The sequence below is a fragment of the Microcaecilia unicolor genome, chromosome 7 (assembly GCF_901765095.1).
Source record: "Microcaecilia unicolor chromosome 7, aMicUni1.1, whole genome shotgun sequence".
In the NCBI taxonomy this organism is placed as follows: Eukaryota; Metazoa; Chordata; class Amphibia; order Gymnophiona; family Siphonopidae; genus Microcaecilia; species Microcaecilia unicolor.
This window is the reverse complement of record NC_044037.1, coordinates 12,602,222-12,617,808: the sequence shown is the minus strand read 5'-3', so window position 1 is coordinate 12,617,808 and position 15,587 is coordinate 12,602,222. Positions and strand designations below refer to the sequence as shown.

Below are 15,587 nucleotides of genomic sequence, written 5' to 3'. Positions count from 1 at the left end.
GTCCATAGCCAGAAATGCCCTGAGTCCAGTTGGTCCTCAGTTTGGACATCCCATTTCAAGAGGTCACCAAGTTGGAGATCTGGTGCTGATATTCTAACTTTCCATTGACTTCCACTGAGTCGCTGCCTGTTGAGGTCATTGCTGATATGGACCTGGGAAGGGTGCAAACCAAGGAGAAGAAGGAGACAGCATGTGTGGAAGAATGGCTGACTAAGGAAGTGATGGGAAAAGCTATCTGTGCTTCTGGACAGTCTCCAGACAGTGATAAGATCCTTTACCTTTACCTGGGCAGGACCACACCTGCAGCAACCTGAAGGGATTAACTTAGAAGTAATTTGGGAAACTTGGCTCTGGTTTCTGGACAGATGCTTTAAATTTCTAAGCGAGGTCAGACATCTTATAAGGTGATTAAAGCACAAGAAGCGATGATAAGGAATTGCTGTTACTGATCCTTGGCTAAAGGGAATGTTCTACTTACACGTATTTGCAAGAGGGTTTAGAAAGCCGAGAAAGGTTTTATCCAAGGTTTCAAAGGCTTATTAGCTCCCACCGTTTAAGAAAATAGAAAGTTCTGTGGAAATTACCCAGTTTCAGTCATCCATAGAAGTTTGTAATCTTTCCGACTCTCTGGAGTCCCCTGGAGAAGAAAACTATATCCCTGTTCCTTTAATTATGTGTTTGGTGCTTGGGATTTCTTGCTTAGATCCTGCTTATGAACCTCAACATGTATATGCTGGAAGAGAGGAGGGAGAAAGAAGACATGACAGAGACATTTAAATATCTCAGGGGCATTAACGTACAAATGAAGGAAAACTTTGGAATGAGGGGGCTTAGGGTGAAGTTAAGAGGAAATAGGCTTAGTACATAAGTACATAAGCATAAGACCAAGGGTTCATCAAGCCCAGCATCCTGTCTCCAACAGTGGCCAATCCAGGCCTCAAGAACCTGGCAAAAACCCAAAAACAAAACAAAAATTTAAATTAATAATGTTCAATGGACTTTTCCTTCAGGAATCTGTCTAAACCCCTTTTAAACTCAGCAAGACCAGCCGCTTAGGAGGAATCTAACGAAGTATTCGTTCACAGAAAGGGTGGTGGAAGCGTGGAATGGCCTTTCGGTGGAGGTTGTAGAGATGAGGACTGTGTCAGAATTTAAGAAAGTGTGGGACAAACACGTGGGATCCATTAGGAAAAGGAAGAGTTAGTGGTTACGGAGGATGGGCAGACTGGAAGGGCCATTTGGTCTTTATCTGCCATCACGTTTCTATGTTTCGTTCACCACAGAGATGAAGTGTTTATAGTTTGAAAGTAGACAATTTCCTGATGGCTCAATATTTCTTTTTCATTTATCTATTTAAAAAATGTATACCCCACCTACCACTAGACGGTTTACAATATAAAAGCATACATACAATTCTAGTTACAAATAATAAATCTAATTGTACACAAAACCACGTAAAAAACTACTCAGTCTAGGAGGAAACAATTTCTCCTTCTAAAACACGGGTTTCTGCAGTTGGGGGTCTTTTCTTGTAATATTCAGAAGCTACAGAACTCGCCAAATTCTAAGACGTCCAGTTTGGACGCTGCTGGTTCTCACTGGTAATGGACAAGAGAAAGGATAGTTAACTATTCACTTCTGCCTCTTTACAAGTTTGTGATTTCTCAACTTGTGTCTTTCTTTCTTCCCACCTGTTAGAGGATAGAAGGTAGGTATATGGATTTGTCATTTTTCTTATGTTTGTTTTTTAAATTTGTATCTGTCATTTTCTGAATCAGAGGGCATTCTTGGACAGTTCTTTGGAAACTGGATAGTCAATAAAAATAAGCCAATTTATGCAGAAAACAGACAGACATTGGTTACCTTTATGCATAAACAAGTGTCGTAACTTATCCATGGAGGTTCAGCAGTGCACCTCAAAATCCACTGTAGGCAGTGACTGGGCAGCTGAATACTGACCCACTTCTTTCAGTCTTATCTTAATAGTTAAAGGGCCCTTTTACTAAGCTGCGTTAGGCTGACATTTGGCCGGCTCCAACCGTATTATCGAAACAAAAGATAGCCAGCTATCTTTTTCGATAATATGGTTCGGCCGTCGCTTTACAGCGCCGGCCATCTATTTGGCCGGCACCGTTCGATTATGCCCCTCTTAGTAAACAAAAGGGTAAGTTAGGTGGCAAAAAGCGCTAATGCGGTAATTTTATTTTTTTTTAAATGGCCACATGCTAATGGCAACATTAATGAAATAAATAGAAAAAAGGATATTTTTTTGGCCATGGTAAAAATGGCCTTAGAGCTGGGGAACAACCTGTGTAAGAGTGAACCAAAGCCATTTGCTACCTCAGCTTAGAAAAAGGGACTCCTCAGTGCCTTGCTGAGTGACTTCCTGCTGCTTTACTGCCTCACTTGAAAGTGCAGTTTGCACACTGTTTTGAAAGAGGACGCTCATCTTTCGACACAAATCGCAAGATGGGCGTCCTCACAGGGTCACCCAAATCGGCATAATCAAAAGCCGATTTTGAGCGTCCCCAACTGCTTTCCGTTGCGGGGAAGACCAAAGTTCATGGGGGCGTGTTGGAGACATAGTGAAGGCGGGACCTGGGAGTGCCTAACACATGGGCGTCCTTGACCCATATTCAAAAAAAAGGGCGTCCCTGACAAGCACTTGGACGACTTTACCTGGTCCTGTTTTTCTTATGACCAAGCCACAAAAAGGTGCCTGAACTGACCAGATGACCACCAGAGAGAATCGGGGATCACTTCCTCTTACTCCCCCAGTGGTCACTAACCCCCTCCCACCCTCAAAAAACATCTTTAAAAATATTTTGTGCCAGCCTCTATGCCAGCCTCAAATGTCATACTCCGGTCCATCACAGCAGTATGCCGGGCCCTGAAGCAGTTTTAGTGGGTGCCCATTCCCCCCCTACCTGTTATACTTGTGGTGGTAAATGTGAGCCCTCCAAAACCCACCAGAAACCCACTGTACCCACATCTAGGTGCCCCCTTCACCCGTAAGGGCTATGGTAGTGGTGTACAGTTGTGGGTAGTGGGTTTGGGGGAATCAGCACACAAAGTAAGGGAGCTATGTACCTGGGAGCAATTTCTGAAGTCCACTGCAGTGCCCCCTAGGGTGCCCAGTTGGTGTCCTGGCATACGAGGGGGACCAGTGCACTATGAATGCTGGCTCCTCCCACTGCCAAAGGGTTTGCATTTGGTCGTTTCTGAGATGGGCATCCTTGGTTTCCATTATCGCCGAAAATCAGAAACTACCAAGTCTAGGGACGACCGTCTCTAAGGATGACCTAAATGTCAAGATTAGGGCATCTCCGACCGTATTATCGAAACAAAAGATGGACGTTCATCTTGTTTTGATAATACGGGTTTCCCCGCCCCTCCACCGGGACATTTTGCAAGGACGTCCTCAGCAAAACTTGGGCGTCCCTTTCGATTATGCCCCTCTGTATCTACTACGAAGGTATCAGTGGCTGGTGCGGTACAAGGTAAATGGGGTCTTCCTTACATACCCCCCCCCCCTCTTTGTCTTCCCTCCTCTCCGCTTGCTCTGTCTCCCCTCTGCCCTTATCTCTCTGTTGGAGCTCTCAGTTAATGCTGCCTATCAGACTCAGTGGCAGTGGAGGTTTCGGCCTGCCTTCTTCTTTCTGAGCCCAAGGTCAACAGCAGGCCCGAGATCCTCTCCTTCCAGCTGGGAAACGGCTCTGGCAGCTGCATCTCCTGAACCACTAGCAAAGCCCTCTCCTTCACAAGAAATGCCTGAACACAGAGAAGCAGAGCTGGTTGTACCTGTTTACAGGGAGGCTATTATTGGAGGGGGGGGGGGGGCTCAACAGGACACCCCCTACTTCCCATCAGCTGTACTGAGGAACAACAGTCCAGGGAGCACTCATCAATATGGCTCCAAGACAGGACAGGAGAGATGCCAAGTATGAACGTCCCGAGGAGTGAAATTTATCACCCCAAAGAGCAAGATTTATCATCCCAAAAGAGTGAGATTTATATCCCAAAAGAGCGAGATTTATCATCCCAAAAGAGCAAGATTTATCATCCCAAAAGAGTGAGATTTATATCCCAAAAGAGTGAGATTTTTCAGACACTGTGTCCAGGGTATAAATTCAGAAAGATTTCAATGTAGTACTTTTTTCCAAAAAAAAAGTAAAGTGGTGTAAAATGATATTTGCTTTTCTTTAGAGATTCTGAATGGATAAAGACAGAGTGGAGGTAATATGGGTAAATTCTCTGGGCTGAAATTTGTCCTCCACTCAGTGGCTAAATGTACGTATACAGGTTTCAGAGTAGGGATGTGCAGGGCAAACAAGACTTCGAACTGCAAGACCAACCTGAACTTCCAGCACTGCGCAGCTCAAGTTTGCAGAGCCGGGTCGCAGGAATCCCACTGTTTCTTCTGCAGCTAAAGCCAGGTAAGAGGAAAGACAGGGTGAAGACTGGAGGGGGGGAGGGGATACATGGGAGAGAAAGAAGCTGGGTGAAGGCTGGGGGTACATGAGAGAAAGAGAAAGAAAGAGACTGGATGAATGTTGGGGGTGGTAAATGAGGGAAAGAGACTGGGTAAAGGCTGGGCGAGTACATGAGACAGAAAAAAATGGTGAAGACTGGGTGAGGGTACATGAGAGAGACCCACACAGAGAGAATGGGTGAAGACTGGGGTACATGAAAGAGAGAGAGCAAATGGGTGAAGACTAGGGGAAGTACATGAGAGAGAAACACTGGATGAAGGCTAGGGGGGAAGAGTAAAAGAGAGAGAGAGAGAGAGAGAGACTGGGTGTTCTCAAAGAGTGCATGAGTGTATGATTCTCAAGAGCATGAATGAGTATGCACTCATGCATGTTTTGGCCTTCCGAATGTTACAAAATATAAAATGTGGCCCCTGCTAGAGAAAGGTAGTTGGTGTTAGACCTTGTGTTTTTGTGACCAGCAAGTTAATTGCTTCTTCCATTAAAGGCTTGGGAGAAGAGCCAAACTTTCACCTGCTTCCTGAAGTAGAGATAGACACGTCGAGCAAGGCCTTTCAGGGAGTGCATTCCAGAGCGTGAGGGCTACTCTGGAGAAGGCTCGCTGGCGGGTATCACATCATGTGATGTCCTTTGGAGAAGATACTTCTTGGGAGGACCTTAGTGACTTTGGAGGTGTGTAGAGGGATTTCCTGTTCTTCAAATATTCTGGCCCATTTCCTTTAAGGGTCTTGAAGAGGAGGCATAGAATTTTACATTTAGCGCTTTATTTTATTGGTAGCCAGTGAAGTTTTTGCAGAAATGGTGTGATGTGTTCACGTCGCTTACAACCTTCTAACATTCTTGCTGTAGAATTCTGAATCAGCTGGAGCTGGTGCAAATCTTTCGTAGTCAGACCAGTGTAGAGTGCATTACAGTAATCCAGTCTTGATGTTATCATGGCATAAACCAGTGTGACAAGACTTGCCTTCTCAATGTATGGAGAGAGGCAGCACAGTTGTCCCAAATGATAGAAGCAGCTCTTGAAGGTTGATCGGATTTGGGAGATCAGTCTAAGTGTTAGTACTCCAAGGTTCCTGACCTGTGATTTAAGGAGGAGTTTGTATCTCCCAAGAGAGATTTTGATGTCAGCTATGTTTCTTCTAAGCTGCATGGCCACGCACCCTTTTCAAACTGCCATGCAGCGGTTCTGTAGTGTCATGCAACAGGGTCACTAAGAACTTCACCACTTCACCCCCACCCCCACCACTGCTGCTGCTTCTTGAGAGCAGCAGCAACACAAAGGAAAGTCATCATGGGGCCATACTATGTATGTGCTTGGCTACCAGTCCTGCCCCCTTCCAAAGTCAGTTCCTGTTCCAGGGCAGAGTCAGCAGCTGCATGTATACACGGTCTGGCCCTACGATGACTTTCCTTTGTTTTGTTGCTACTGCTGCTGTTCTTGAAAAGCAGCAGCAGTGGGAGAGGGAGATACTGATGGAAGCGAGGGTAGGGGAGGGGTAGAGAAGAAAGGACAGACGCTGGATGGAAGGGAAGACAGAAGGGGAAAAGAAAGAGAGCAGAGTTAGTGAAAGATGGGAATATGAGGAAGTAGAATAGGAGAGCCAGGGTAAGAGAAAAAGATGGAAAGCTGTAAGTAGACAGTAAAAAGAGGGAATTTTATATATTGTAAACCACTCTGAAAGAAGCTCTCATGAGCGGTATATCACATTTTTAATAAACATGGCATTTGAAACTTGAAATTAAGACTGCATAGTAAGAGAGACTTAAATCTGGACTGAAAAATAAATTGAAGAAAGTTAAAAGGAAAAGGAGGAGGAGAGAAAGATGACATATGAACAGGAAATCCTGGCAAGAGAGTTAAGAGAAGATGGAGGAAAACAGAAACGAGACACTGGGACCAACACAATTAGAAAAAGTAAATGGCCAGACAACAAAGATAGGAAAAAGAATTTTATTTTCAGTTTAGGATAAAGTAATATAGTAGTCATGTTAATAAATACACAACGGAAATAAGGTAATATCTTTTTGTTGGACTCATTTTAATACATTGACCAAAACCTCCTTCTTCAGGTCAGGACAGGATACCATAACAGCAATAGACTGTCCTGACTTGAGGAAGGAGATTTTGGCCTCTAAATGCATTTAGTCCAAAAAATGGTATAATTTTCAATTTTTTTTAATGTTATTTGTATTTGTTAATTTGTAATCTACTAATTGGAACATATCAGTGTTTGAAATTTCCATCTGCTACCAAGTGCTTCTGCTGTGCTGTATGCACACAAGGGAGTGGAATTTGGTATGAATTGGATTTATTTGCCCACCTGAGTCCCTGAGGGAATAACTAGATGAAACCCGCAGTGTTGGGCATCTGAATGAAAGCTGTCTGTATAAAGCACAACAGAAGTAGTCATTGACCATCATTCGATAAGCAGATACGTACAATTGCATTTATAATGACTACTTTTCCTTTAAAACTGTTTGGACCTATTTATTGTGTGAGACATATTTTGGAGCACTTGATTGTTGATTATTATTTGAGAATGCCTGATGGATGATACACTTTATCCACCTGAATAAGTGGGGCTATTAAGGTATACCGCTCTACGGGTGAGTCAATTTTCTGAGGGCTTCCCTTCCTTCACACATAATTGTTTGCATAAAAGTTTGTGACTCTTATATCTCTGGTTTTGGCAGTGTATTTTGCACAGTACGGGGAGACATGCATCACTGTTTCTCTTTCTCTACTGTAGCACTGTAAGCAGTCCAGTTTCTTAGGGGTTCAGTTTAATGTCTGTTTACATATTTCTATTTGTAGTTTGCGGCTACTTATTTTATACTGAGTGAGGGTCTATCATGTGTGAGAGAGACATGGTTTTTTGTTAGCATTTACTGTGCAAGATTGATCTGTACTAATCTGGCTTGTTTAGTTTTCCAGTAATTGTATTGCAGTGGCGATCTTAGGTCGGCTGCCACCCGAGGCGGATCGCTGCTGTGCACCCCCCCCAGGTGCAGCGGCGTCCATCCCCCCAGGGTGCAGCACGACCCCCCCGGTGCAATGACACCCCCTTCTCGGCGCATCAAGCCCCCCCCCCGGCGCAATGACACCCCTCCCCGGCGCATCAAGCCCCCCCGGCGCAATGACACCCCCCCAGGTGCATTCTTGGCTGCTGGAGGGTGCAGACAGCAGCCGTGTGCCTGTCAGCTCCACTGGCTCCCTGCTCCTTCTGCCCAGGAACAGGAAGTAACCTGTTCCAGGGCAGAGGGAGCATGGAAACAGCGGAGCCAACAGGCGCGTGGCTGCTCTCTGCACCCTCCAGCAGAGTGCACCCGGGGTGGATCGCCCCCACCGCCCCGCCCTTCCTACACCACTGTTGTATTGATGTTTCAGTGCTCACTGCAGTGTTTAAGGTATGCCTTTTCCTAGGTAGGTCCTTGTTGTTTGACTCATGGAAATTACTGCTATTATGTAACAGTAGGATTGCTCTGTTGGTCCTGAGAGACATTTGTAGTGCTTTGCATTACTTCATGCAATGCCTGGTACTGGCTCTTGGATTTGGATTACTCCTTTTTCAGTGGCAGCTCAAGGCAAGTTACATTTAGGTACAGGAGGTATTTTTCTATCCCTGGAGGGCTGTGGAGGGTTAAGTGGCTTGTCCAAGATCCCATGGAGCAGCAGTGGGATTTGAATCCTGGCTTCCCTGGTTCTCAGCCTGCTGCAATAGCTGTACCTAATGTTGGGTAACTTAACAGCCAACTAAAGGCTAGCAGAGCTAAAGCCTGATGGCCATTTGCCAACCTACCAAAAACATTGATTGATACATTATTTTATGGTTGCCAGTAATCTCAGGATTTCACTGGTCACATGGTCAACAAGAAGATTTTGGTTTTAGGAGCTAGAGTTGACTGAGAGCCAAGTGTTAAGGTATCTGCGTATATTTCCAGAGTACTGCAAATACTTTTCTTTTTAATATGCTGTATTATTTTGATTTTTGGGGGGTACACAATTCCCTGGAGTATATTCAGCATGCATGATACCATCAGAAATAGAGATACTGGTAGAGGCAGCTAGAAGACAGTGAAGGGGTCCTTCCCTGCTGTGTTCTAAAGTGCCCCTGTTGTCCTTTTCTTTTCTTGTTAAGCAGTGTTCAATCAGGGGCGTAGCCAGACACCCAACTTTGAGTGGGCCTGGACTCAAGATGGGTGGGCAGACGAACCCCCTCCCTGTCCCACAGGGGATTTTGGTCTCTCCTTGTCTCACCTGCCTGCCGTCTGCTGTATACAAGGTATGCAGGAGGGACAGTTGTTGGGAGTTTTCAGCTGGTGGGGCTTGGGAATCCCTGCCAGCCACACCATAGGTGTGCTGCTACTGGGTGGGCCTGGGCCCACCAGGCCCACCCTTGGCTACGCCACTGGTCTTCATACAGGGGGAGCAGTGTTTTCTCTAAGCTGTGCTAAACATCCAGTAGCTGAGTAAAATTCAGAGAAGCTATAAACATATAGTTAAACTACAGGCAAACAAGTAGGGAAAGCATGCACAGCATGGCTCATGGAATTCTTTCCTACCTTCCTGCAAGTGTGTGTGTGCTTTTATGTCTGTAGTTTAAGAAGTGCTCACAAGGTAATGTAATGGAAAACATTTGCTCATGTTAACTCAGTCCATTCCTTGTGAAGAAAACATTTTGCTCACATCAACTCAGTCCTTAGCAGGAACATTGGATGTCAGGTTTGTGCCCACTTTTGTTAGAAACCCACAGAAGCTCAGTTTTACTTAGATTCAAGCAAAGTTTGTTGTTTTTAGCCCATTCTTGAATTGATGTTAAGCAGGTAGTCAGTTTATTTAGGGCTGTAGGTAAGTCTGATTCAATCGGTATGAGTAGTTACGCAGCGCTGTACAATTTAACATGGAAGGACAGTCCCTGCTCAAGGAGCTTACAATCTAAAAGACAAATGTACAGTCAATCTGATAGGTCAGACAGATTGGGGCAGCCTATATGTTCGAAAGGTTAGGTTCCGAAAGCAGCATTGAAGAGGTGAGCTTTAAGCAAGGATTTGAAGATGTAGAACTGAGTAAGTATCAACCGAATCAGCTCGGCTAGTGGCTTGAGATAGATATTGAACAAAATAGGCAACGGTATCGATCCTTGTGGTACCCTACAAGTTAGCGCCCCTGGAGGGGATGAGGTGCCATCAAACAGTATGGAGTGTTGCCTATCTGAGCCAAGTTCTGTGCCACTGATACCCGTTTCTGCCAGTGGTGTTAGCATGATATTGTGGTCCACAGTGTCAGAAACTGCTGAGAAATCTAGCAGTACTAACAGCGAGACAAATTCCCCATCTTGGTTTCTGTAGAGATCATCTAGTAGGGATATGACCTCATTTGCAACTTTCTTTAAATTAGTCACCTTATTTTCTAACTCCTCTTACTCTCTCACCTGTCTATATGTTCCATCTTTGCTTATACCCTACACTGTCAATTAAAATCTTCTATTACGTATTGTGTTGACATTGTAAGTAGTATACTATCAGGCTTATTTTCGAAAGAGAAGGGCGCCCATCTTCTGACACAAATCGGGAGATGGGCGTCCTTCTCCTAAGGTCGCCCAAATTGGCATAATCGAAAGCCGATTTTGGGCGCCCTCAACTGCTTTCCGTCGTGGGGACGATCAAAGTTCACGGGGGTGTGTTGGCACCGTAGTGAAGGCGGGACTAGGGCGTGATTAAGAGATGGGCATCCTCGGCCGATAATGGAAAAAAGAAGGGCGTCCCTGACGAGCATTTGGCCAACTTGGTCCATTTTTTCTTGCGACCAAGCCTCAAAAAGGTGTCCGAAATGACCAGATGACCACTGGAGGGAATCAGGGATGACCTCCCCTTACTCCCCCAGTGGTCATCAACCCCCTCCCACCATAAAAAAAACAACTTTAAAACATTTTCTTGCCAGCCTCTATGCCAACCTCAAATGTCATACCCAGCTCCATGACAGCAGTATGCAGGTCCCTGGAGCAGTTTTAGTGGGTGCAGTGCACTTCAGGCAGGCGGACCCAGGCCCATCCCCCCCTACCTGTTACCCATCCCCCCCTACCTGTTACACTTGTGGTGGTAAATGTGAGCCCTCCAAAACCCACCTGAAACCCACTGTACCCACATGTAGGTGCCCCCCTTCACCCCTTAGGGCTATGGTAGTGGTGTACAGTTGGGGATAGTGGGTTTTGGGGGGAGGTTGGGGGGCTCAGCACACACTGTAAGGGAACTAAGTACCTGGGAGCAATTTCTGAAGTCCACTGCAGTGCCCCCTAGGGTGCCCGGTTGGTGTCCTGGCATGTGAGGGGGACCAGTGCACTATGAGTGCTGGCTCTTCCCATGACCAAAGGGCTTGGATTTGGTCGTTTTTGAGTTGGGCATCCTCGGTTTCCATTATGGCCGAAAACCGGGGACGACTATCTCTAAGGTGAACATAAGGATGACCATCTCTAAGGTCAACCTAAATGTTGAGATTTGGGCGTCCCCGACCGTATTATCGAAACGAAAGATGGACGCCCATCTTGTTTCGATAATACGGGTTTCCCCACCCCTTCACGGAGCCGTCCTGCGAGGACAGCCCCAGGAAAACTTGGGCGCCTGTTCAATTATGCCCCTCTATGTCATACTTTGTATTGTCATTTGAAAATTTTTACTACTGTAATTGTCTATTGCTCATGTTTTATTTATTCTTACTGTACACCACCTTGAGTGAATTCCTTCAAAAAGGTGGTAAAAAAAATCCTAATAAATAAATAAATACATTTTGGCTCCATAACCAGGTCTGAATCCAGATTGACATAGATCTAGGCAGCTTCTCTCTTCTAGCCAATCACTGAGTTGAACACAGACTGTTTGTTCTATAAGTTTTCCTAAAAATGGGATGTTAGATACTGGCCAGTAAGTTTCAAGTTTGTGCTAGTCAAAGTTGTTTTTCTCTAGCAAAGGGTGCACCACTGTCCTTTTTAATGGTGTTGGTAGCTGCCCATTAGAAAGAGAGGAGTTCACAATTTTTGTGGCCCATGACTAATGAGTGAGAAAGAGAGTCTTCAAATGAGTGCGATTCACTTTTAAGTTGTGTCAGAAGAGGCTCAAAGAGCATGAGAGTGATAGAGCCCTCAGTTGAGTGAGATTTGGCATCTCTGCAACAGAGGCTTTTCTGCAGAGAGCTTGTCCTTCCATTAAGAAGAGATTGCTAAATATTTAAGAAATAGTTGCACATTACCGTCAACAATGATTGTCTGAAGATACTCACCTGCAGGTGGCGGAGAAGGACTGCCCAGCCTCTATGACTATTTGCTCCTCTGCAGGGCTCAGTTCAGGTTTCATTAGCGTTTCCTGATGAGGAGAACCTGCATAAAAGGGAAGAGAAGGCTTACTACACTGGAGCTCCATCACCAGAAGAAATTTCACAAACACCTAACCCAAATGGAGTAGAGGAGTGGTTAGTGCATCAGGCCTTGATCCTAGTGAACTGGGTTCAATTCCCACTTCAGCTTTTTGTGACCTTGGGCAAGTCATTAAGTCTTCAATGCCCCAGGTACATAACTTAGATTGTGAGCCCACTAGGGACAGAGAAATAACTTGCATCTATTAGTACTATAGAAATGATCATTATTATTATTATAAGTAGTAGTAAATGCTGCAATTTGAAAGGCTTAGACACTGCCAATGTCAACACTAACAACCTTAGCAGACTCTAATGCCACAGCCAACCAGGATTGCCGAATGGCTTCAGATTTGTCCAGCAGGTTCATCCAGTCCTGGCTTCGTCCCATCCAAGGACTTGTAGTTCTGAGTTCTTAATTGCATGCCCCTAAGAAAAACAGAGATCCAAGCAGTGAAGGTAAGCCTCTTGAACAAATCTGGAGCCAGCAGGCAACCTTACCCCCATCTGCCATTATACTGTGCCCATGGTGCTATCACAAACCCTCCTTGGGATAGTGAGTGGGCTAGTGATGAAGTCGATGGGCTGAGAACAAGCAGAGCAGAACCCAAAGCTGGCCCATCCCTATTTTGACCTTGAGAAAAGTCCGCATATCTCCCCTTGCCTCAGGCTCTCATGTAGACTAGAAGACACTTATAATGCTCTACCTAACTTGTGTGGAGGAGTGGCCTAGTGGTTAGGGTGGTGGACTTTGGTCCTGGGGAACTGAGCAACTGAGTTTGATTCCCACTTCAGGCACAGGCAGCTCCTTGTGACTCTGGGCAAGTCACTTAACCCTCCATTGCCCCATGTAAGCCGCATTGAGCCTGCCATGAGTGGGAAAGCGCAGGGTACAAATGTAACAAAAATAAAATAGATACTATTGGAGATTCTACATGGAATGTTGCTACTATTGGAGATTCTACATGGAATGTTGCTACTATTGGAGATTCTACATGGAATGTTGCTATTCCACTAGCAACATTCCATGTAGAAGGCTGCGCAGGCTTCTGTTTCTGTGAGTCTGACGTCCTGCACGTACGTGCAGGACGTCAGACTCACAGAAGCAGAAGCCTGCGCAGTCACATTGGTGATCTGCAAGGGCCGACTTCTACATGGAATGTTGCTAGTGGAATAGCAACATTCCATGTAGAATCTCAAATAGTAGCAACAGTGCAGGAGTGGCCTAGTGGAGGAGTGGCCTAGTGGTTAGGGTGGTGGACTTTGGTCCTGAGGAACTGAGGAACTGAGTTTGATTCCCACTTCAGGCACAGGCAGCTCCTTGTGACTCTGGGCAAGTCACTTAACTCTCCATTGCCTGCCGCATTGAGCCTGCCATGAGTGGGAAAGCGCAGGGTACAAATGTAACAAAAATAAAATAGATACTATTGGAGATTCTACATGGAATGTTGCTATTCCACTAGCAACATTCCATGTAGAAGGCTGCGCAGGCTTCTGTTTCTGTGAGTCTGACGTCCTGCACGTACGTGCAGGACGTCAGACTCACAGAAGCAGAAGCCTGCGCAGTCACATTGGTGATCTGCAAGGGCCGACTTCTACATGGAATGTTGCTAGTGGAATAGCAACATTCCATGTAGAATCTCAAATAGTAGCAACAGTGCAGGAGTGGCCTAGTGGAGGAGTGGCCTAGTGGTTAGGGTGGTGGACTTTGGTCCTGGGGAACTGAGTTTGATTCCCACTTCAGGCACAGGCAGCTCCTTGTGACTCTGGGCAAGTCACTTAACTCTCCATTGCCTGCCCATTGAGCCTGCCATGAGTGGGAAAGCCCGGGGTACAAATGTAACAAAAATAAAATAGATACTATTGGAGATTCTACATGGAATGTTGCTATTCCACTAGCAACATTCCATGTAGAAGGCTGCGCGGCCACATTGGCGATCTGCAAGGGCTGACTTCTACATGGAATGTTGCTAGTGGGACTCTGGGGCAAGTCACTGTAACCCTCCATTGCCCCATGTAAGCCGCAGTGAGCCTGCCATGAGTGGGAAAGCGCATTGTACAAATGTAACAAAAATAAATAAATAAAAATTACTAAGGCACTGGTACTTGTCAAACCTTTTCTCTCTCTTTATTTGTTACAACATCAGTAAGATAATAACATCACTTCTGCCAAGCTCTGCCTACAGTATAGGAGATCTTAATCTTGAGTATTTGTCAAACTTTGTAGTCATCTATCTAATAAAGCTTGAGGTGGTGAATAATACATACAACGGAAAATGACAAAGTGTAGCAACAGACAATAAAATGAGAGCAAATAACACAGATTAGAAAAATACAGACGATTGGCCTACATCCCAAAACTTGTCCTTGCCCCCTCTGTCCCCCCCCCCCCCCCCCCCCCCCACTGTCCCAATCCCCATTAAATATCACTAACAGTACCCAGGCTACCTACTCATTATGCTCTATCCCTATCACAGACATTGTTTGCTAGGCTGGACCAATCAGAAAATCCATCTCCGACTTCATTCATGCGTGTAAGCAGCTGCACTGAACCATGATGCATGAAACAATAGAGAGAGCAGCATAGAATTATTTGTCAGTGGATGAAGCAACCAGCTGTGCCGGGTTTCAGCTTCAATGGGCCTGAACGCTGCATCGTGCTCTGCTATAAGCAGTAGACTGCAAGGCGCTTCAGTTCAGGTTCGCAGAGCTGAAATGAGACAGGACCAGGCAATGCACTGACTGAAAATTCCAGCATATCACTACACACAGGGCCAGCTTAACCTATGGACCAGATGAACAGGCCCACCGAGAGACTGAGCTGGGCCCAGGGAAAGGCCGAGCCCAGTGCCCCCCGCCACCCCCCCAATCACAGTCCCCGATCTCCACATGCCTACCTCCAGCTCCGTCGACAACCCCCCTCCGTCCCCCACTTGGCCCCCTGCATTCAAATTGGCAGCACCTCACCTCCGTGTGAAAGCGGCAGATCGCCTCCCTTCGAGCCCTACCTCACTGTGTCCCGCCCTCGTCTGATGTAACTTCCTGTTTCTGCGAGGGCAGGACACAGTGAGGGAGGGCCCGAAGGGAGGCGATCTGCCGCTTTCACATGGAGGTGAGGTGCTGCCGATTTGAATGCAGGGGGCCCGGTGGTGGACAGATGGGTCTGTCGACAGAGCCGAGGGTGGGTGGGGTGAGACCGGGGACTGCAGCACCGGCGGCCTGGGAGCAGGAGAAAAAGAGAGACCTTGGAGGCCCAGGCCCTGGGAATTTTGTCCCCCCTGCCCCCCCTCTCAGCGGCCCTGCAGATGAAGATCTGGCCCAGAGCATCGGAGATAAAGGGCGTCAAACGCCTGAGCCTGTGATGTCATTGGCCTTATAGGTTAAGGTGGCCCCAGAGCTTACCCGGCGGCGTTCCGTGTGGGGAGAAAAAAGACGAGCTGGCAATCCCCTTCCTCTCTTTGTCTCAGTTCACCTTCCCTCGTTTACCTTTAAAGACAGTTTTCCCCTCCGAAAGACAGAAAGTGTTTTACCTAAGGCTACCCGCATCAGCCCCGACCCCTCCATTGTCATAACTTCCTGTTTCAAGAGGGGCGCGGCAGAGGGAAGACACAGGGGCTGATGCGGGTATCATTGGGTGAACCGCTGTCGATATTCAGGAGGGGGAACTGCCTTTAAAGGTAGGCTGGGGGGAT

At 46.3% G+C, this 15,587-nt stretch overlaps 1 protein-coding gene across 3 annotated transcripts in view; it reads right to left on the bottom strand.

Annotated features, from left to right (window-relative positions):
• The window catches only part of LOC115474923 (vascular endothelial growth factor receptor kdr-like), a 344,006-nt gene that overhangs the window by 247,606 nt on the left and 80,813 nt on the right, over positions 1-15,587 (bottom strand). For 2 of the 3 annotated variants that reach the window (XM_030210630.1, XM_030210628.1), the window contains exon 2: positions 11,764-11,860. In XM_030210630.1, the coding sequence (XP_030066490.1) occupies positions 11,764-11,837 (74 nt within the window). In that variant the 5' untranslated portion in view covers positions 11,838-11,860. Of the gene's footprint in view, positions 1-11,763; positions 11,861-12,196; positions 12,270-15,587 lie in introns of those variants that run through there. The other variant, XM_030210631.1, reaches the window with a different exon arrangement.